This window comes from Oncorhynchus kisutch, linkage group LG24 (genome assembly GCF_002021735.2).
Source record: "Oncorhynchus kisutch isolate 150728-3 linkage group LG24, Okis_V2, whole genome shotgun sequence".
Lineage (NCBI taxonomy): Eukaryota > Metazoa > Chordata > Actinopteri > Salmoniformes > Salmonidae > Oncorhynchus > Oncorhynchus kisutch.
The window spans coordinates 13,150,462-13,173,329 of record NC_034197.2 but is presented as its reverse complement, the minus strand read 5'-3'; the positions used below and the strand labels follow the sequence as shown (position 1 = coordinate 13,173,329).

At 45.6% G+C, this 22,868-nt stretch overlaps 1 protein-coding gene across 1 annotated transcript in view; it reads left to right on the top strand.

Moving 5' to 3' along the window:
• Window positions 1–22,868, top strand: part of LOC109869689 (plexin-A2) — a 306,452-nt gene that overhangs the window by 198,498 nt on the left and 85,086 nt on the right. Inside the window, 7 exon segments of the mRNA XM_031803557.1 lie at window positions 80–203; window positions 3,810–3,963; window positions 9,167–9,263; window positions 12,419–12,533; window positions 13,517–13,717; window positions 14,577–14,673; window positions 15,153–15,343. Coding sequence (XP_031659417.1) covers window positions 80–203; window positions 3,810–3,963; window positions 9,167–9,263; window positions 12,419–12,533; window positions 13,517–13,717; window positions 14,577–14,673; window positions 15,153–15,343 — 979 coding nt within the window.

The window sequence follows — 22,868 nt, the reverse complement described above, 5'->3', positions numbered from 1 at the left end:
CATTAGCCCTTTATTAACTCTTATCTTTCCTTCGCTCTCCACCCCTCACCCCCCTCCACTCTTCTGTCCATGTGTCCAGGTGTTCTCAGAAGGATCGTTGTGAGCGTGCTGATGAGCCGTACCGTTTCGCGGCCGCTCTCCCCCAGTGTGTGAAGGCCACCGTGTACCCAGATAGCATCGCAGTGTCAGATCCCAGCATGCCGGTGAGTCTACACGCACACACACACACACACACACAAAATCTCAACACACCACACTACCCCAACACACCGTCAACATCCAACTGGAGCTGGTGCCTACCTAGGCATTATCTGAAACAAGGTTTTTATAGAGACGGAGCTTTCTTCCAGTCTATTCCACAGTAACAGTGTATTTGTAGATGAACACAGATGAATAGACATCGTCCTCTGTGTCTCATAAGTGCACCATGTGGGTGTAAGTGTGAGCATATGCTTCCCCTGCGTCCAACATTTTGGTGTGTGTGGGTGTGAACGTTTTTTTCTCTTCCAGCAGAGTACAGAGTCGTACTGTAAATCAGCATGGGCACGGTGAGACAGACAAGCAGGCACATCCGTATTGTCTCATTTTTTTATTTAGCTCAGGAATGCACACACTCACCCACTCTTACGGTGTGCTCTACTTGGAATGGCTGCGCACGGGAGTATACACGCCAGTCCCTCCTGGCGAATGTCTCTGAACTGTCTTTGAGCTTCTGAATGTGTACCCTGCGTATTCCTGTTCACATTCCCAGCAGCGCTACAAAGAACCCTGCATCCTGTCCCTGCTTCAGTCTGTTCCATGTTGCGTACTGATGTGCGCTGTTCAGGAATGAACTACCGCTGGAACCAAGGTGAGCCATCATAGTGCTACATCTAACATGGGTGACCGTGGCCGCAGTTCTGCCTGTACCAGTGGTGACCCGTAGCCACCAGGCCACCTATAACGGACAACAGAGGTGACCGGTGGCTTTGTGTGCTCTTTCGTTTAGTCTTTTGCCAACGGAAGTGTTCCTTCCGTTCCTCTCTGACAACATGACAGCAACAGGGTCACCTCCATTGTCTCACGCCAGACAGGGCGGCGATGCCACCTGCACTGTTTAGGGACGAGCGTTGCGTAGGACTGACGCCACCTGTCGGAAGATAATGGGTCACCTCAGCTCTGAGCATTCCGCTGTGGCAGGAGGCTATCTCCATGACAACACATCCTCCCTGGCGACAGCTTGGGGAAGCAGCAGGGGGAAAATGAAATTACCTTTATTAAAAACACTGCCACCAATTAGGCCAGACATTACAGACTCTGGCACAAAGATACCCACTGTATCGCCACTGTCTCGGAGAGAGCGGGAGACAACAGCAAGAGGAAAAACAGACTTAAAACAAACAAGGCTCACAATAGAAACCTGCCAGTGTCTCTGTGTACTATGTGCGTGCGTGTTAGTGTGTATACGTGTGTGTGTGTGTGTGAGCATGTGCGTAGCTTTGGGAATTGCCAGGGACCTCACGATATGATATTATGACAATACGTAGGTGCCGACACGACATATATTGCTATTCTCACAATTCCAAATGTATTATGATTCGATACTGTGATTTTATTGAGATACGATGTTCCCAATGTATTGCTGACCATATGTCTGCTGCAGAGGGACAAGGCAGAGTTTTGATCAGTCATGAAAACAAACTGTCTCCCTATTTAAAAGGAAGATGGAGAACAAGCTGAGAAGGAAAACTATTGGAGTTTTGGTGCAGGTACAGCCAACTAGCGATATTGTCAAAACGACACAATATGATGTATCGTCAAACATCGTATCCCGATATGTAACTGTATCAATTTTTCCCCCATCACTAGGTGTGTGTGTGTGTGTGTGTGTGTGTGTGTGTGTGTGTGTGTGTGTGTGTGTGTGTGTGTGTGTGTGTGTGTGTGTGTGTGTGTGTGTGTGTGTGTGTGTAAGCTAATTGATGTGGTAGGATAGTAGAGACTGACAACAAGACGTTGAACAGAAATATAGATCCCTTCATGTTTTTTTGTAATTGAGGGCATAAGAGAGAGAAGCACCATAAAGTCAAAGGAAAGGCAGCAGGAGTGGTCCTACGAGGTTCATCCATGTCTTTTACTCCAGCCCTGCCTCCCTGTCTTAGCCAGTGTCTTAAACTATGTATTTGTGCTGTTCTGCTGTCTCTCTCTCTGTCGCGCTCTCTCTGTCTCTCTCTCTCTCTTTATCTTTCTCTCTGTCTCTCTCTCTCTCTGTCTCTCTCTGTCTCGCTCTCTCTCTGTCTCTCTCTCTCTCTCTGTCTCTCTCTCTCTGTCTCTCTCTCTCTCTCTTTATCTCTCTCTCTTTATCTTTCTCCCTGTCTCTCTCTCTGCCTCTCTCTGTCTCGCTCTCTGTCTCTCTGTCTCTCTCTCTGTCTCTCTCTCTCTCTCTCACTCTCTCTCTCTGTCTCTCTCTCTCGCTCTCTGTCTCTCTCTCTCGCTCTCTGTCTCTCTCTGTCTCTCTCTCTGTCTCTCACTCTCTCTCTCTCTGTCTCTCTCTCTCGCTCTGTCTCTCTCTTTATCTTTCTCTCTCTCTGTCTGTCTCTCTCACTCTCTCTCTCTGTCTCACTCTCTCTCTCTGTCTCACTCTCTCTCTGTCTCACTCTCTCTCTCTGTCTGTCTCTCTCTCTCTCTCTCACTCTCTCTCTCTGTCTCTCTCTCTCTCTGTCTCTCTGTCTCTCTCTCTCTCTCTGTCTCTCTGTCTCTCTCTCTCTCTCTCTCTGTCTCTGTCTCTCTGTCTCTCTCCCTCTCTCTCTCTCTGTCTCTCTCTCTCTCTGTCTGTCTCTCTCTCTCTCTGTCTCTCTCTCTCTGTCTGTCTCTCTCTCTCTCTGTCTCTCCCTCTCTCTCTCTCTCTGTCTCTCCCTCCCGGTCCCTGTAGCCCTGTGGTGTTTAGCGCCAGGCAGATAAAACAAAGGGAAACTTCAAACGGCAACGGCCCAAAATAACAGCTAATAGAACATGCCTCTGAAATGCCACGCTGATAATTACCCAGGCTCCCTCACTTCACTGGCTGGAGAGCGGATCACACACCCCGGTGTGCAGAATACATTTATTTATAGGCTGAGCAGCTGAGGCGCTTTCTCTAGCCTCTGTGTCACACCGCTCTCTAGAGAATGACTTCAAACGCCTTTTTCTGTGTGTTACAGTGTGTGTGTGTGTGTGTGTGTGTGTGTGTGGGTTTGCTTGTGTTTCATGTATCTGTGTGTTCCTATGAACTGAAGAGGAAGACAAAAACACAAATTGATTGTGTGAAGTGGCCATTTTCCCAATTTCCCTGTAAAACAATGACTTCCCTCTATCATGTGCTACGTCTGGTTACGAAATAGTGTTTCAACCACTATGTGCTCCTGTAGTGAAATACAGCTCAACCAACTACCACAACGTAACATCACCTTTTGCATTGTTCTGGTTTCATAGGGTTTCTTCCTATGTGACCTGTGAAGTGTGGTCTCTTCGTATGTGACCTGTGAAGTGTGGTTTCTTCCTATGTGACCTGTGAAGTGTGGTTTCTTCCTATGTGGCCTGTGAAGTGTGGTTTCTTCCTATGTGACCTGTGAAGTGTGGTTTCTTCCTATGTGACCTGTGAAGTGTGGTTTCTTCCTATGTGACCTGTGAAGTGTGGTTTCTTCCTATGTGACCTGTGAAGTGTGGTTTCTTCCTATGTGACCTGTGAAGTGTGGTTTCTTCCTACGTGACCTGTGAAGTGTGGTTTCTTCCTATGTGACCTGTGAAGTGTGGTTTCTTCCTATGTCTAATGTGTGTTTTCTCTCTCTGAATAGTTGCTGGTGAAGGTGTCTGATGTCCCCGACCTCTCGGCTGGGATCACCTGTTCCTTTGGCAACCTGACAGAGGTAGAGGGACAGGTCAGCGGTAACCAGATCCTCTGTGTGTCCCCCGCTGCTAAGGATGTCCCTCTCATCCCCACCGACCAAGGTAGAAACACGCACATGCACACAGTTGAAGTCGGAGGTTTACATACACTACATTATTTCACTGCATCACAATTCCAGTGGGTCAGAAGTTTACATACACTAAGTTGACAGTGCCTTTAAACAGCTTGGAAAATTCCAGAAAATTATGTCATGGCTTTAGAAGCTTCTGATAGGCTACTTGACATAATTTGAGTCAATTGGAGGTGTACATGTGGATGTATTTCAAGGCCTACGTTCAAACTCAGTGCCTCTTTGCTTGACATCATGGGAAAATCAAAAGAAATCAGCCAAGATCTCAGAAAAACAATTGTAGACCTCCACAAGTCTGGTTCATCCTTGGGAGCAATTTCCAAATGCCTGAAGGTACCACGTTCATCTGTACAAACAATAGTACGCAAGTATTAACACCATGGGACCACGCAGCCGTCATACCGCTCAGGAAGGAGACGCGTTCTGTCTCCTAGAGATTAACGTACTTTGGTGCGAAAAGTGCAAATCAATCCCAGAACAACAGCAAAGGACCTTGTGAAGATGCTGGAGGAAACCGGTACAAATGTATCTATATCCACAGTAAAATGAGTCCTATATCAACATAACCTGAAAGGCCGCTCAGCAAGGAAGAAGCCACTGCTCCAAAACCGCCATAAAAAAAGCCAGACTACGGTTTGCAACTGCACATGGGGACAAAGATCATACTTTTTGGAGAAATGTCCTCTGGTCTGATGAAAAAAAAATAGAACTGTTTGGGCATAATGACCATTGTTATGTTTGGAGGAAAAAGGGGGAGGCTTGCAGGCCGAAGAACACCATCCCAACCGTGAAGCACGGGGGTGGCAGCATCATATTGTGGGGATGCTTTGCTGCAAGAGGGTCTGGTGCACTTCCCAAAATACATGGCATCATGAGAAGATAAATTATGTGGTTATATTGAAGCAACATCTCAAGACATTAGTCAGGAAGTTAAAGCTTGGTCACAAATGGGTCTTCCAAATGGACAATGACCCCAAGCATACTTCCAGTTGTGTCAAAACGGCTTAAGGGCAACAAAGGGAAGGTATTGGAGTGGCCATCACAAAGCCCTGACCTCAATCATATAGAACATTTGTGGGCAGAACTGAAAAAGCGTGTGTGAGCAAGGAGGCCTACAAACCTGACTCAGTTATACCAGCTCTGTCAGGAGGAATGGGCCAAAATTCACCCAACTTATTGTGGGAAGCTTGTGGAATGCTACCCGAAACATTTGACCCAAATTAAACAATTTAAAGGCAATACAACCAAATGTGATGAAAGAAATAAAAGCTGAAATAAATCATTCTCTCTACTATTATTCTGTAATTTCACATTCTTAAAATAAAGTGGTGATCCTAACTGACCTAAAACAGGGAATGTTTAGTCGGATTAAATGTCAGGAATTGTGAAAGTTTAAATGCATTTAGCCAAGGTGTATGTAAACTTCCAACTTCAACTGTATATACACACACACCTTATGCATCTGGCAAGGATCCCTAATCACAATCGTCAACACAATCGTCACAATTTCATAGTAGATTAAACTCAAGGTGATAGATGGATTGGAGCCACACAATTATACACAGGGCAGCAGCTGGCTTAGGCATTACAACCGTTGTTTGAGTTCTTTTTTTCACTTTATCTCTCTGCTATTTATAAGCTCCTGTAGGGTTGTGTGTTAACGAGATGTTCGATGTTCCCTCTTTCCATCTCCACTCTCTTAACGACACACACATTGATCTCCCCTCATTAATCCCACATCTGGTCATTTCATTGATCCAAACCGCCACGTGGGTGGCGCTCCAGGCTGGCAGCATAACAAGCTCCCCCTGCCCCCAGACCAGTCTTCCTGCTGGGCAGTGTGCTCCAATGGGCCCTGGGCCCATTAAGGAGGCAGGAGGACCAGGGACCAAGGCCTGTGGCCGGATAGAGCTGCCCAGATTACTGTCCTCACATGAGGCTAACACACAGCACTGAAGCCAGTTAGCACTGTGGAGGTGGAGGTAGGCACAGACTGGGTCCTTGTAGAACTAAGATGATGATGGGGAGGGAGAAAACAAGGAGTAGCTTAAGGATGGTGAGTTAGTAACGGGTTGGAACAAGATGATGTCCCTTTCCAAGATATGTATATATATATATTTTCCCAGTCTGCTTGAGATGGGGTGCCCAGGTTTTGTGAGCGCCTAAATATTTGAGAGCTCACCCCATATCTGGACGATCATTCATGTATAACATGTGACATTAATGTGTGACATCATAGGTGATCACACGCATACAATCGCTATTTGCCAGTCACAAAGAGTGTGTGTGTGTGTGTGTGTGTGTGTGTGTGTGTGTGTGTGTGTGTGTGTGTGTGTGTGTGTGTGTGTGTGTGTGTGTGTGTGTGTGTGTGTGTGTGTGTGTGTGTGTGTGTGTGCTGTTGCTGTAATCCCATCTCTGAGAGTAAATAGCAGCCATGTTTACCCCATCAGTCCCCTAGTCGGTGGTGCTCGGTGGGGGATAAAATTTCTCTCCCCTAATAAATGTCTTATCTCCTCACAATCCCCCCTCACACACACACACACACACACATACATATTAGGGCTGTGCGAAGTGGACAAAATATAATATCACAATATTTGTCACATGTTTTACAGTATTTGATGTTTTTGAATAATACAAGTTCTAAATATGCTTTCTGAGTATTCATACTCAGGGTGGCAACACATACATTAGAAATGGCAGTCGTTAGAGTGTTGGGCCAGTAACCGAAAGGTTGCTAGATCAAATCCCTGAGCTGACAAGGTAAAAATTGTTAGCCAGCCAACATATTCATGCTTTGCCTATTCCTTTCTGATAAGATACCCCTGCACAAACATGCTTATCTAGGCCTACATCAGCACTGGTACCAGGCAGTATTAGCTAACTAGCTACATTTGCTCTGATTCTTAGTACATTTAGCCAGCTAACTAGCGATTAGCAGCTAACACAAATTATTTTAGCAACACCTCGCAAAGAAAAGACAAACTAGCGAACCTTAGTTTGCAGACAGTAAGATACACAAACGAAGAGTGTAATTATGGAATGCTTGTGAAAAGCAGCATGTCACCAAGATTGTTGCGTTCATCTGACCATGCAGAATGAATGGCAAGAAAGTGCTGGTGACTCCGTGGTCCAACAACTGCTCTCTCCTTGAGTGACAGGGGGCAGGGCTTGGTGTGGTTAGCGGCATGCAGCAGCACGAGGAGAGGGAGCGAGGTGACTCAAGTAGCAAACAGAAAACTATCAAAACGGACATTATACGCGCCAGAGTTGCGTATCACATTTAATGAAACCAAACGTTGAAATACCGTTATAGAAGGTAAAGTAAAACTCAATCCGGTCCGTGCATCAATACCGGTATATAGTAAAATAAGGTATACCACCCAGACCTAATACACATACACATGCATACATCCCTGACCCTCATCAGCCTGGACAGGCTTGCCTGCCTGCTTGCCTAACAGGGGATAGATTATTGAACATTGATCATGTGCAGAAGTAATGACTGCAAAAGAAGGCGGGAGGGTGATGAGGAGGGTGAGGGAGAGGTGGGCGAGGCAGTGGAGGAGCTAGGGAAGGGAGGAAGGAGAGAGGGAAAAAGGGAGACATCTTATCTGCCTGATATGGAAACTAAATGGCAGACACAGGAACAGGAACAGCCAAACTAACAGAGGATACTTTCTGTGTGCTTGTAGTTGCCAAATAGAATTCCGTAAAGCAAAGCTGAAATGCAGGGCTGAGCTGGGTGGTGTACAGTCTGGTGTGTGGGAAAGCAAAAATGCATCTCCCCAGCAGGTGCAGTGAGAGAGAAGAGAGTATGTAGGGTCATTGAAACCTCCCACACAAAACCATCTGAGCTCAAACCTAAGCCTGCTTTCTGCTTTAAACATCACATCTCTGCTGTTCTCTCACTGGGAGAGAGGTTGTACGTACAGGCAGGCTCCATGCTGGTGTAGATGTACAGATGTCGGATCTTAATTTGACCCAGTTTGATAAAGCATGAAAATAATCCTGTAGCAACAGGAAATGTGAATTATTACGTGGATTATAATTAATGGTCTTTTTTGTACAGGTTGATACATTTTTCAATAGGGGAAATCTGAAAGTCTGAAATTTCAAAGTGGAAATTACAAACTTTAGAAGCCTTTTTAAAACTCAAAGACACTACACGTTTGCATTTCCTGCTGTGTAGGAACATTCTCAGCAACAAAAGAGTGATCAAATTAAGATTCTACATCTAAACCAGACACTCACCATCAACCAAAACAAATTCAATAACAAGGCAGCATTCTTCATAACACAGAGATTTGCTATCGCCTTTATAGTAGAATAACTATGAGTATGTTGTTCAGATTACCAGACACTGCCAAATCACTGCAGTCACAGATGGTGCTTTCCTATGATGCTAGTAATGGAGAGACTAAGAGATAGTAAAAAAGGAGAACATGGGTTATACTGTGTGTTGGTGTTGTTGGACTCGGACTGTGGGATGAGATGAGTGTTTGCGTGGGATGAGTGGCCAGCCGGATGGGTCAGCTTGGTCCTCAGCAGGTACCTGGTAACCACTCAGACCCACATGTCCCAGAGCAGAGACTGGCACCAGGTACCCACCGGGACTAGCCAAACTGGGCAGTGGCCACACCGGCACTGTCTGCAGCCCGCTACCTTCCCTCTGGGCCCCTTCCAGACCGCCGGTGGACTCAGAAGGTGAACAGGGGACAGACAGAAGGACAGACTGAAAGATGGATTGGTTAAAAGAAGGGGTGGAAACTGGGGGGGGGATAAACTACTGGAGGGGAAGGAAGAAACCTGAGGGATAGAGGGACTGCTAGAGAAAGAAGAGGGCTGTGCTCTTGACAATGGAAAGGTAGAGAGACTACTACAAGAGAAAGATGGGGGTGAGTTAGTGTGTGTTTCTCCACTGGTTGGTTAGGGGCTCGTAAGTAAGCATTTCACTGTACAGTCAACACCTGTTGTATTCGGCGCATGTGACTGCCACAATCTGATTTGATTTGTATTCTAAAACAGGTTGCATTGAAGCCTGGAAGGGTTGGTACATGCCGCTACACATTATAGTGTGTCATTTGTGTAAGTGCTTCCTTCATTCATCGTTCTCTCTCTATATATATCTCTCTCTCTCCCCCTCCTTTTTCTCTATCTTGCTCGCTCTCTAGACTGGTCAGGTGTAGAGTTAAGGCTGAACTCTAAGGAGACTGGCCAGATGGTCATCAGCACAGAGGTCAAGTTCTACAACTGCAGTGTCCACCAACTGTGAGTATCCTTCCTTTTCTCCTCCCCCTGCATTCCTGGGCCAGTGTTCACTACTGATCTAGGATCAGCTAAGATTCCCCATTAGATCATTATGAATAAGATTATATGGACAGGGGGGTCCTTATCCTAGATCAGTATTTGTGAATACAGGCCCTGGAGTCCTGCAGTCCCGGAGCACACTACTGAATCAATACTGTGCGAATATGTCACAGTGTCCCTACTTCCTAACCTTGTCTGCCCTCAGTCTGAGCCTCGTAACCCTAAAATAGCCCCTGTGATGTCTAATGCAATCTGATCTAAACTGTTCCCTCCCTTGAGCTCTACAACGGAAAACTCTGGCAATTGCCATAATGAATCCTGGATCTCTGCCATGTAGAAACACTGCTTATTGTAGACTCTTAGTCTGACACTGGCTCTGTTGGATGTCATAGCCCTCTGTTTTGTTTTGAAAGGCCTCTCCCCTGCCCTCCACCCTCTCCTCCTCTCTAGTGTCAGTGTCTGACTGTGTCCTCGTGTCTGTAGTCTGAGGAGCCTGTCTGAGTGGAACACAAAGTCACAGTGTACGCTATTAAGAGCTCCCACGTCTACTCAGATAATCAGGGAGCAATCAGGGAGCATAGCTCGTACTTACTCAAGTTTAGAAGGCTGACATAACACACACACACACCAACCTGGTCTCAGAGCATTTAGTATTATTCTATAGGCATGGTATGTATTCATTTGTGGATGTCCATCACCCATTTCGTATGATATATTACGAATTACAATTTGTATTATATGTTACGAATTGGTAAAACGTACAATATGTTACAAATTTGAAAAATAAATGATATGTTACAAATTCTAGCTAGGTGGCTAACATTAGCTAGGCTAGCAGTTAGGGTTAATGTTAGGGTCAAGTTGAGGAGTTAGGTTAATTAAGGTTATGTTGAGGAGTTAGGTTAAAGGGTTAAGGTTAGGGTTAAGTTGAGGAGTTAGGTTAAAGGGTTAGGGTTAAGTTGAGGAGTTAGGTTAAAGGGTTAAGTTGAAGAGTTAGGTTAAAGGGTTAAGGTTAGGGTTAAGTTGAGGACTTAGGTTAAAGGGTTAGGGTTAAGTTGAGGAGTTAGGTTAAAGGGTTAGGGTTAAGTTGAGGAGTTAGGTTAAAGGGTTAAGTTGAAGAGTTAGGTTAAAGGGTTAAGGTTAGGGTTAAGTTGAGGACTTAGGTTAAAGGGTTAGGGTTAAGTTGAGGAGTTAGGTTAAAGGGTTAAAGTTAGGGGAAGTGTTAGTTAAAGGGTTATGGTTAGGGGAAGTGTTAGTTAAAGGGTTATGGTTAGGGTTAGCTAACATGTTGAGTAGTTGCAAAGTAGCTAAAAAGTAGTCAGTAGTTGAAATGTCGCTAATTATCTCAAATGCTAAAGTTGTCCGTGATGAGTTTCAGCTCATGAAACCAACACTTGTTGCGTTTATATTTTTGTTCAGTGTAATTTGAGTGTCTCGGATTTACAATTACTATGTTATGTCTAGTCTATGAGACCACGCTCATAGACGGATACACAAATACACACACATACAGACACACACACTGCTATGTCGGCGGTTGAATCAGCCTCATTCTTCTGAATTAGAGTGTGCTTGCCAGGGATCCCTCCCATGCTTTTGCACTGGTGAATATTTCAGCATAAGTATGCATCATTTATCCAGCCTCGTTGCAGGAAAAGAAAATAGAAGCATAGACTTTACCTCCCTCCAACAATGAATTCCTCAATATACTGTACAGTAAGACTATCCGGAGGGAATAATTACTGTACCAGTCATAGGCTTAGTCCAAAATGGCACCCTATTTGCGGGCCCTGGTCAAAAGTAGTGCACTATGTAGACAATAGGATGCCATTTCAGATACAGTCATAAAGACCTGGACTTCCTGTCTATGGGATCCAAACAGAAGAGAGTCAGAAAATGTTACAACCATTTCAATCAACATCACTGTAATGCTACCCTTAGGGGACAGAGTTTGCTTCCTGAAGCTCTACACCCTAACCTGCTGACAACTACACTCTAATTTCCCCTTCCTCGCTTCCTGAGAGATCTGAGCCATCATGTTGGCAGGCACACATGCGCATAACGTTGGCAACACACACAAGCACAAGAGTATGCACGCACACACACACATCCTGTCGTCATCCTCTCCCCTAGGCTGCGTCTGCTGTTTGCCATCCCTCTATATCCTCCAACCCTCCTCCCTCATCTCATTTAGCACAGGATGAGCACAGGGACATGGTTTGAGGTTGGGGTGGGGGGGGGGGGGTGTATGCGTGCAGTATACATGCACAGAAGATGCCAGCTACATCTCTACCCCACTCCCCCATTCCCACCCTGCCCAGGGCATCTACAGCAGCACGCGGGCACTGTGCCCCCTGCCAGCTGGTAATTACAATCACATTACAACAATACTGGCCTAATGGTAATGACAGGATCAAGCTGTGCCAACATCTTATTTGTCCCCATAACTCACTTTACCTCACTCCTTCCCTGACTTTGTACCCTACACTCTTAGAAAAAAGGTGCTATCTAGAACCTAAATGGGTTCTACTGCTGTTCCCATAGGAGAACCCTTTTGAAGAACCCTTATTGGTTCCAGGTAGAACCCTTTCGGTGCCAGGTAAAACCCTTATTGGTTCCAGGTAGAACCCTTTCGGTGCCAGGTAAAACCTTTATTGGTTCCAGGTAGAACCCTTTCCACAGTGGGTTCTTAATGGAACCAAAAAGGGTTCAACCTAAAAACCAAAAAGGGTTCTACCTGGAACAAAAAAGTGTTCTCCTATGGGGACAGCCAAATAACCTTTTTGAAACACTTTATTCCCTATTTAGTGCACTACTTTTGGGTCATAAGTACTGCATATGTAGAGAATAGGGTGCAATTGGGGCCTGCACTATGCTGTACTGCTGCCTCTAGTCATACATAGCGGTTATAGTGCCACTACAAACCACAGGGCTGTTGGGGTTGGCAGACTTGTATAGGAACTAGGAAGTACCGTGCCAACCACAAGGGCATCAACAGCATGTGCCCACTTGGGATCTGCTGCACTCGGTTGCTCCTTTTGTGCCATCCTCCTCCCACTTGACTAGTGCAGCTTCCTGAGTGTGTGTCCTGTCCATCTGTCTGTCCCTCCGTGCAGGTGTCTGTCCTGCGTGAACAGTGCCTTCCGCTGCCATTGGTGCAAGTACCGAAACCTGTGTACCCACGACCCTTCCAGCTGCTCCTTCCAAGAGGGACGTGTCAACGCCTCTGAGGTACGTACTGCAGACACACAAGCACACTCGCTCTCTCTCTCTCTCCTATCAGCCTGAGGGGCATGTCTCCAGACAGACACATCTAAGCCCCTCCATATTGACGTTTGCCATTCAAACCCTATGTATTTGGTACTAGCAATTAGAAGTCGATTATTAGAGCCTTTTAACACCTCGGTAACAATGGGATGTTTTGACAAGATCAATCAGGTTGTTTATGTGTATGAGTGGCACAGTATGTGTGTGGGTGTGTGTGTGTGTTCTTTGATAAGAGATTTCACTGATGTTGGCTGCTCACACCCTGCTGTGTGACTGTGGTTAAGGAGTGTGTTTACCTATCGGGGTGTAAAGTAACCCATTGATCTGTCTGCCTGAGAGAGAGGATAGACTTCTGCTGCAGAAGAGATGAGGACAGTTGCCAGTCTCTCTCTCTCTTCACACTTCCCTTTTCACACACTCCACAGAGACCTACTGCGGCAGCAATGACTGATACGTAGCACACACTCTCTCTCACACACACACACACACACACACACACACACACACACACACACACACACACACACACACACACACACACACACACTGCTGTAGCTATTTTTGGCCTCCCCTCTCCCCCGGCCTGCTATGATCCAGCAGAGTTCTCCTCCGGCTGTCAGTTGTCATCAGTCGCAAAGCACCGGCAGCATTTTGGAAGGTTGACCATCTGAATTGATCCTATTATGTGAGAAAGGCTTTGGAGTGGAAGAAGTGGAGCAGCCAACACTCTCCAGCACCAGCCAGGAAGTGACGCCCGTATGACCCTGTTTGACCCTGCTGTTGCTTCTCTTCTCCCTCCACCACTTCCCCTGTCAAGGACTTTTGATCTCTCACGTACCAAGAGAACACTATTTTTACCCAGCTGGCCTTGCTGTGTTTGTTTATCTGTTGTTATATTTATTTATGATATGTTATATACCTTTGACTCTCCCGTCCCCCCTCTCCAGGACTGTCCTCAGCTGGTACGTTCGGAGGAGATTCTGATCCCGGCTGGGGAGGTGAAGCCCATCACCCTGAAGGCCCGGAACCTCCCCCAGCCCCAGTCAGGCCAGCGGGGGTACGAGTGTGTCCTCCACATCCAGGGGGTCAGCCACCGAGTCACCGCCCTGCGCTTCAACAGCTCCTCTGTACAGTGTCAGAACAGCTCGGTGGGTACACACTGCAGGGCATGGAGACACGCTAAAATGCGTGATGGACACTCACAGCAACACAGGCTAGGTAGCAAAGGCTCACGTTCACATACACACATACTGCAGGAGAGGACACAAACACTCACGGCACATGAACACAGCATACTGTGTATGTATTCAAATGAAAACACACATTTTCCATCTCTCTCTTATTCACGAAGCCAGATGTATCCACATTACATGATTTTCACTATATCACCACAACACCCCGGTTATCGCCTACATTCACTCCGTTTATAGCACAATATCAATTCCCATTTTGCACTTAAGCCCACTTTCACTCTGTGTCAATGAATGTCAATGATTGCCAACCTGTCAGTGAGTATCAGTGTCTGAGAAAAACCAGCTCCGGTGGTGTGAGGCCCCTGGCCATGTCACCTGTATCCAGCAGCGGTGCCCTGTCAGTGGGGAGGCTGGGGGAGAGATGGGTCCTGACTTGGGTAATTACACAGGAGAGGACTGCAGTAAGGCTCTGCCCTCCAGCCCTTTTCCTAGAGGACACACACAAACACACACAGACTGCCAGGAGGGAGGCATCTCAGGACAGCAGCTCTGTGAAAGAAGGGGACATCCAAATCCTGAAGCCTTCCACTTAACTCTCCTCTCAAATGAGGTGGTGATGCAAGGTTGTAGCAACGTTGGGGTACCAGGCTCAGGGTTGGGGCTGGGGTTTAAGATTCTCATGCTGAAATGATTTATTCTCTCCCCCTTCCCTCTCTTTCCCTTTCTTTTGCTCTGTCTTTCCGTCTTCCCCTCTTTTTTGCGCTCTTTCCTCCCTCTCTCCCCACCTCTCTTTCACCCTCCCTCCCTCCTGCAGTATCTTTATGAAGGGATGAAGATCAGTGAGTTGCCAGTGGATTTCTCAGTGGTCTGGAACGGCAACTTCATTATAGACAACCCAGATAAAATACAAGGTAAGACTGACACACACACACACACACACACACACACACACACACACACACACACACACACACACACACACACACACACACACACACACACACACAAACAAACACACAGATACAGACACACACACACACAAACACACAGATACAGACACACACACAAACAAACAAACAAACACACACACACACTCAAATTTGTTGACATATCTCACCAACACATAAAACAGATGTTTCTTGTCAAATAACATCTTGTCTCAGCTGGAGACCATTCAGACACAGCATAATACCCGCTTTTACCCAAACAAATGAAGAGCACAGTTGTATCCTTGTTAAAAAATCTCATGTTTTAACCCAAAAAATCCTCCAGGAATACAGTACACTACTACATTACACTGCAGTCATTATAATGTTAGGTTGTCAAATCAAATGCTGTTTCCTGTTTCCAGCACTGTTGTGTTTAACCTGAGTCCTCCTGAATCCCACAGTGCACCTGTATAAGTGTGCGGCCCAGAGGGACAGCTGTGGCATGTGTCTGAAGGCCCAAAGGAAGTTCCAGTGTGGCTGGTGTAGTGGAGAGGGCCGATGTACCCTGCGCCACCACTGCCCGCCCCTCAACCCCCGCTGGCTAGACCTCTCCAGCAAGAACGTCAAGTGTACCAACCCCCGCATCACCGAGGTCAGTGATAACACACAAACACACACCCCCAGCCCCCCTCTACCCTCTCACACCCTCTTTTCCTTCACCACCATAAGGTTACACTTCTTGTCCTCTGCATCTATCGCCTTTTAGCCGTAGCTTGGCGTGGCCCTGAACGATATGGTGAAATATGATGTCTTTGCCCAATTCGTCCCGAACAAAACAACAGCAGGTGGGCAGTAAAGGTGATGCTGCTTACAGTCGGGTGTACAATTTATCTGTACACAGTTATCCTTCAATTGAAATCAACAAACAACAGACTTAGAGCAGACAAGTGTCGCTCGTGACAATGAAAGGTCGTATTTGCATTGCGAGGCCTACATGGCAGAAGTGGTTTGGTCTGGTCTGGTCTATGTGAATGAGGATCCCCTCGGCTGTGCCCCCACTTATGGTGCTGCAAAGAGCTAGATGGGCTCTCTACCTCGCTCTCCTCACCCCTCTCTCTGTCTCTCTGTCCCAACATCACTCTCTTACCACCCTCTCTCTCTCGCTTCATCTCTTTCTCTCGCTCTCTCTGTCTTTATTTCCTCTCTCTTTCTCTCCTCCCGCACACAATCAATATGCAGGGAGAGAGCATCTGGTGTTGATTTTCGCTGAAGGGAAAAAGTGAGTGTGTGTGAGTGTGTCACCTTCGGCCGCACTGCAAGGGTGAGAGACCTGACACATACACCCTAGGGACCTGCCTCAGTGTCTCTCTCTGTAGGGTGCCAGCTGGCTTCCTCTCTATCTGTGCCACATAAGACACTTTTCTAGATATATGCGGTGCTTGTTTTAGCTGGAGCTCCCAGCTTTAAAAGGAGTTCCATTTCATGTTCACACCAGCAGAGTGAAGTACAGTACAGTACACTGCTTTAACTAAACATAATAGTCGACCAGCCTCTAGTAGTGTTCCCCAGACAGACGTAGTCTCATTGAGGCAAGCTTATCGACGTGCCAGACTATTCAGACAGTAAGAGGAGAAGCGGTTATTGATTTGTGCCGTGACAGAGCTCTTTCTCGCCCAGTCGCCCTGACTTCCAACTGACAACAATGCCCAACCCTGCAACTGTCCCCCATGACCAGGAATTCCATGTTTTTTCCCCCCCAGCAGCAGCCCATTATGTGTCCTGAGGCATCATTTCTGTGCAGCTAGTGTGATGGGTATAGTTGGCCCAATGTCACAGGGGAATCAGACACTGTATTTCATTTAGGGCTGGGTGATATGGCCAATATATCATAGCACGGTGTTTTTCTCATTTATTACAGTATTTAATGTTTTTGAATAAAAGTTCTCAATATGCTTTCTGAGTAGTTCATGACCCGAAGGTGGAAAAAGCTACATTAGAAGTGATTTCATTGGGGGTGTTCTTCATTCTGTTTGTTTTATACGGTTCAATCCAACTTCAAACAACAACAAACAAGCATTTTTCATCCATTTCTGCATTTCCTGCAATGTTATTATCATTTCCACATTGTGCCCCACAGAGCTGCATAATATGGGTAAAAGGCCTAGTTAATTGGTGAACTGTTGGAATCATGGAAATACAATGAGTTATTCTAATTCTATAGTTTGAATATAGTACCTTGTTTGACATGACAACGAATGAAGATGCCAGGGAGGAGTTATTGGACAGGGTAGGAACCATGTTGGTCAGTGTTTCCAGGGAACCCTAATTAGATGTTACATGACATGTTTTCTTACCAAGTGTAGCTAGCTAACATATTCATGCTTTGCCTGTTCCTCTCTGATTTTTAAGATAACGTTGCACAAACAACATGCTTATCTAGGCCTTAGCCAGCTAAGATTGCGTTGACTTAGTACATTTAGCAAATCATTTAACTAGCGATTAGCATTAGCGGCTAACACGATTTATTTTAGGTAGAACTTGCTAAGAAACACTTTGCAGACGGTAAGATGCACTGTAATTATAGAACGCTTGTAGAGAGCAGCATCGTTGTCGCCAACGTCTTTCTGGATCTGACCAGCAGGCTGCAGAATGAAAGGCAAGAAAGTGCTTGTGACACCATAGTCAAGCAACTGCTCACTCCTTGAGATCGCTGGTTTGCAAGATCACTCACTAGCTCCTATAATTGGCGGTTATTCATCCCTTTGCTTTTGATAAAATTGATGGTTGACACTACAGTTGCCATTACATTGTTCGGCTTCAGGGGCTGTGCACACAGACTTTCTTAATGTATGATGTAGTTGCACACAGTTAAATCACTTGGATCAAGACTGAGACAACTCATTTCTTTTTTCACTAATGCGGTTTGCCCCTTTTTTGAGCCGGCCATGGATGGCACTCCATCTGTAGTAAGGCCACTTCATTTTTCAAACCGTAGCTCAAATTTGTTCATAGCCGAGACAAGTCTCTCAAACAAGTCCTCACCTCTGGTAGTGCCATGCATGGTTTCCAAAGACAGCAATTCCTCCCTTGTGTAAAACTCAGCGGTAATCCCACGCACAAAAAAAATGGCAAATTGGGCGGTATTTGTTGTGTTAGTCGTTTCATCACACGCCAAAGCCAAAAATACGACATTTCTTGCGGAGTCGTTTTTTCGATATCCTGGAAGAAAAGTAGTGTCGAAACCTACCAAAATACAATTAGGCAAGAACAAATTCAATCACTTCCAGACAACTTCCTGGACAAAACGTTTCACTGTAATTGTGAATGTGTGAACTTGGCAGTAGAAAACTTTAACAGTTTATACATCTCAGCTTCCCTATCACAGCAAAACATTTCAAGCAGACAACCTAAGGAAATTAACAGCAATGACAAATGGTTTTGATGAAGAATACAAAAACCTAAGAAAGACCTTGAGAAACCTATCCCAACAAAAACATAGAGACTCAGGAAACCTGAGCCTACACCTTCACTATGGTGAATCACTAAAACAATACAGAAATACACCACAGAAAAAGAAGGAACAGCACGTCAGAAATCAGCTCAATGTATTGAAGAATCCATAGAATCTAACCACTTCTGGGAAAATTAGAAAACACTAAACTAACAACACGAAGAGGTATCTATCCAAAATGGAGAGGTATGGATAAACCACTTCTCCAATCTTTTTGGCTCTATAACAAACAACAAACAACAAAAACATATACATGATCAAATACAAATCTTTGAATCAACTATTAAAGACTACCAGAACCCACTGGATTATCAAATGACATTGAATGAATTACAGGACAAAATACAAACCCTCCAACCCAAAAAGGCCTGTGGTGTTGATGGTATCCTTAATGAAATGATAAAATATACAGATCACAAATTCCAATTGAATGTACGTCAACTTTTTAACATCCTCCTCAGCTATGGCATCTTCCCCAATATTTGGAACCAAGGACTGATCGCCCCAATCCACAAAGTGGAGACAAATTTGACCCCAATAACTACCGTGGGATATGCGGCAGCAGCGGTCTTGGGAAAATCCTCTGCATTATCATTAACAGCAGACGCTCTCGTGGGCTGGCCCTCGCTTCATACTCATCGCCAAACCCTCTGGCTCCAGGTCATCTACAAGACCCTGCTAGGTAAAGTCCCCCCTTATCTCAGCTCGCTGGTCACCATAACAGCACCCACCTGTAGCACGCGCTCCAGCAGGTGACTCTCTGGTCACCCTCAAACCAATACTTCCTTTGGCCTCCTCTCCTTCTAGTTCTGCTGCCAATGACTGGAATGAACTACAAAAATCTCTGAAACTGGAAACACTTATCTCCCTCACTAGCTTTAAGAACCAGCTGTCAGAGCAGCTCACAGATTACTTTTGCTCCTTTGCACCCCATTATTTCTATCTCTACTTTTCACATTCTTCCACTGCAAATCTACCATTCCAGTGTTTTACTTGCTATATTGTATTTGCACATAGAGTTCCACATGTTTATTAAATGAAACTCACAAAAACAATAAACAGCAAACGAAACGTGTAGCAAATGCAGTGCTCCCAGGCAACTACACAAAAACAAGATCCCACAAAACCCAGTGTGGAAATGGCTGCCTAAATATGATCCCCAATCAGAGACACCGATAAACTGCTGCCTCTGATTGGGAACCATACCAGGCCAACATAGAAATAAATGCACTAGATCACCAACCCTAGTCACACCCCGACCTAACCAAAATAGAGAATAAAAAGGCTCTCTATGGTCAGGGCATGACAATAACAAAGCCATCACCTACAGAGAGATGAACCTGGAGAAGAGTCTCCTAAGCAAACTGGTCCTGGGGCTCTGTTCTCCAACACAAGCAGCTCCCCAGGACAGCAACACAATTTGACCCAACCAAATCATGAGAAAAACAAAAAGATAATTACTTGACACATTGGAAAGAATTAACAAAAAAACTCAGCAAACTAGAATTCTATTTGGCCCTAAACAGAGAGTACACAGTTGCAGAATACCTGACCACTGTGACTGAGCCAAAGCTTTGACTATGTACAGACTCAGTGAGCATAGCCTTGCTATTGAGAGAGGCCGCAGTAGGCAGACCTGGCTCTCAAGAGAAGACAGGCTATGTGCATACTGCCCACAAAATGAGATGAGACTTCCTAACCTCCTGCCAAATGTATGACCATATTAGAGACACATATTTCCCTCAGACCCACCCCTCCCATATCTATTGGGCGAATTACCACCAGTGAAGAACACCATTGTAAATACAACCTATATTGTACTTGTGTACATCGTTACAAAACTGTATATAGACATAACATGACATTTGAAATGTCTCTATTCCTTATTTAGACTTTTGTTTGTCTATTTCACTTGCTTTGTTAATGTAAACACATTTCCCAATAAAGCCCCTTTATTGAATTTTGAGAGAGAGAGAGAGAGAGAGAGAGAGAGAGAGAGAGAGAGAGAGAGAGAGAGAGAGAGAGAGAGAGAGAGAGAGAGAGAGAGAGAGAGAGAGAGAGAGAGAGAGAGAGAGAGAGAGAGAGAGAGAGAGAGAGAGAGAGAGAGAGAGAGAGAGAGAGAGAGAAAAGTGGGAGGAAGAGAAATTAAGTCAGAGGAAGAAGAGGATGCCAAGTAGATGAAAGGGGAGGAGAGTAAGAGGAGAGGAGAGCCCCTGTGGGGTGTCAGAGCTCAGCCCTGTTATACAGCACAGCTGCCACTGGGAGCCCGTACTGCATTGATTTGTACTTTTCACTTGAGTTGGGGACACACACACACAGTACAGATCCAGAGGCAAAAACACCAACTAGCAAGCAACATTTGGCACTTGTTGAGCTTATATTTATTACCCCTCCCGGTGTACTCTGCATTCATTTGTTCTTATCTCTCTTCCCCCAACCCCTTTCCTCTCCCAATAATGAGAATTTCTTCAAAAAGACCACACTCTTTCCCTCATGGGCTGAATTTATGAATACATTTTGTTTTGATTGTATGCAACAAAGCCCCAATCATGATCTGATTTGTGTACATACATCGATACTAGCCTATGTGCCTACCAGAAGACGCTCCTTGTGAATAATTTATATTTCTATTAAGTACCGTGCCTGAGCCCCCCCCGCCCTCTCCCGGCACAGTATTAATATTGAGCAGATAAAAGCCTCCTCTAACAGCAGAGGGAACAGCATCAAATGAAGCTGGGGATTAGAGGACTTGAAAGGCATCATGGGAAGGAGGAACTCTCTCTGGGCTGGACTGTATGGCTCCTATATACGCTGGAGAGAATAGAGATACTACTGCTTCCTGTAATGGCTGGATACGCTATAGTACTGAAGCTGTCGTCTTAACACACCTGATCCGTGGAAGAGAGGTGTATAGTGCTGTAGCTGTCGTCTTAACACACCTGATCCGTGGAAGAGCGGAATACAGTACTGTAGCTGTCGTCTTAACACACCTGATCCGTAGAAGAGAGGTGTATATAGTACTGAAGCTGTCGTCTTAACACACCTGATCCGTGGAAGAGAGGTGAATATAGTACTGAAGCTGTCGTCTTAACACACCTGATCCGTGGAAGAGCGGAATACAGTACTGCAGCTGTCGTCTTAACACACCTGATCCGTGGAAGAGAGGTATATGGTACTGAAGCTGTCATCTTAACACACCTGATCCGTGGAAGAGAGGTATATAGTACTGAAGCTGTCGTCTTAACACACCTGATCCGTGGCAGAGCGGAATACAGTACTGTAGCTGTCGTCTTAACACACCTGATCCGTAGAAGAGAGGTGTATATAGTACTGAAGCTGTCATCTTAACACACCTGATCCGTGGAAGAGAGGTGAATATAGTACTGAAGCTGTCGTCTTAACACACCTGATCCGTGGAAGAGCGGAATACAGTACTGCAGCTGTCGTCTTAACACACCTGATCCGTGGAAGAGAGGTATATAGTACTGCAGCTGTTGTCTTAACACACCTGATCCGTGGAAGAGAGGTATATGGTACTGAAGCTGTCGTCTTAACACACCTGATCCGTGGAAGAGAGGTATATAGTACTGAAGCTGTCGTCTTAACACACCTGATCCGTGGCAGAGCGGAATACAGTACTGCAGCTGTCGTCTTAACACACCTGATCCGTGGAAGAGCGGAATACAGTACTGCAGCTGTCGTCTTAACATACCTGATCCGTAGAAGAGAGGTATACAGTACTGTAGCTGTCGTCTTAACACACCTGATCCGTAGAAGAGAGGTGTATATAGTACTGAAGCTGTCGTCTTAACACACCTGATCCGTGGAAGAGAGGTGAATATAGTACTGAAGCTGTCGTCTTAACACACCTGATCCGTGGAAGAGCGGAATACAGTACTGCAGCTGTCGTCTTAACACACCTGATCCGTGGAAGAGAGGTATATAGTACTGCAGCTGTTGTCTTAACACACCTGATCCGTGGAAGAGAGGTATATGGTACTGAAGCTGTCGTCTTAACACACCTGATCCGTGGAAGAGAGGTATATAGTACTGAAGCTGTCGTCTTAACACACCTGATCCGTGGCAGAGCGGAATACAGTACTGCAGCTGTCGTCTTAACACACCTGATCCGTGGAAGAGCGGAATACAGTACTGCAGCTGTCGTCTTAACAAACCTGATCCGTGGAAGAGAGGTATACAGTACTGTAGCTGTCGTCTTAACACACCTGATCCGTGGAAGAGAGGTATACAGTACTGTAGCTGTCGTCTTAACACACCTGATCCGTAGAAGAGAGGTGTATATAGTACTGAAGCTGTCGTCTTAACACACCTGATCCGTGGAAGAGAGGTGAATATAGTACTGAAGCTGTCGTCTTAACACACCTGATCCGTGGAAGAGCGGAATACAGTACTGCAGCTGTCGTCTTAACACACCTGATCCGTGGAAGAGAGGTATATAGTACTGCAGCTGTTGTCTTAACACACCTGATCCGTGGAAGAGAGGTATATGGTACTGAAGCTGTCGTCTTAACACACCTGATCCGTGGAAGAGAGGTATATAGTACTGAAGCTGTCGTCTTAACACACCTGATCCGTGGCAGAGCGGAATACAGTACTGCAGCTGTCGTCTTAACACACCTGATCCGTGGAAGAGCGGAATACAGTA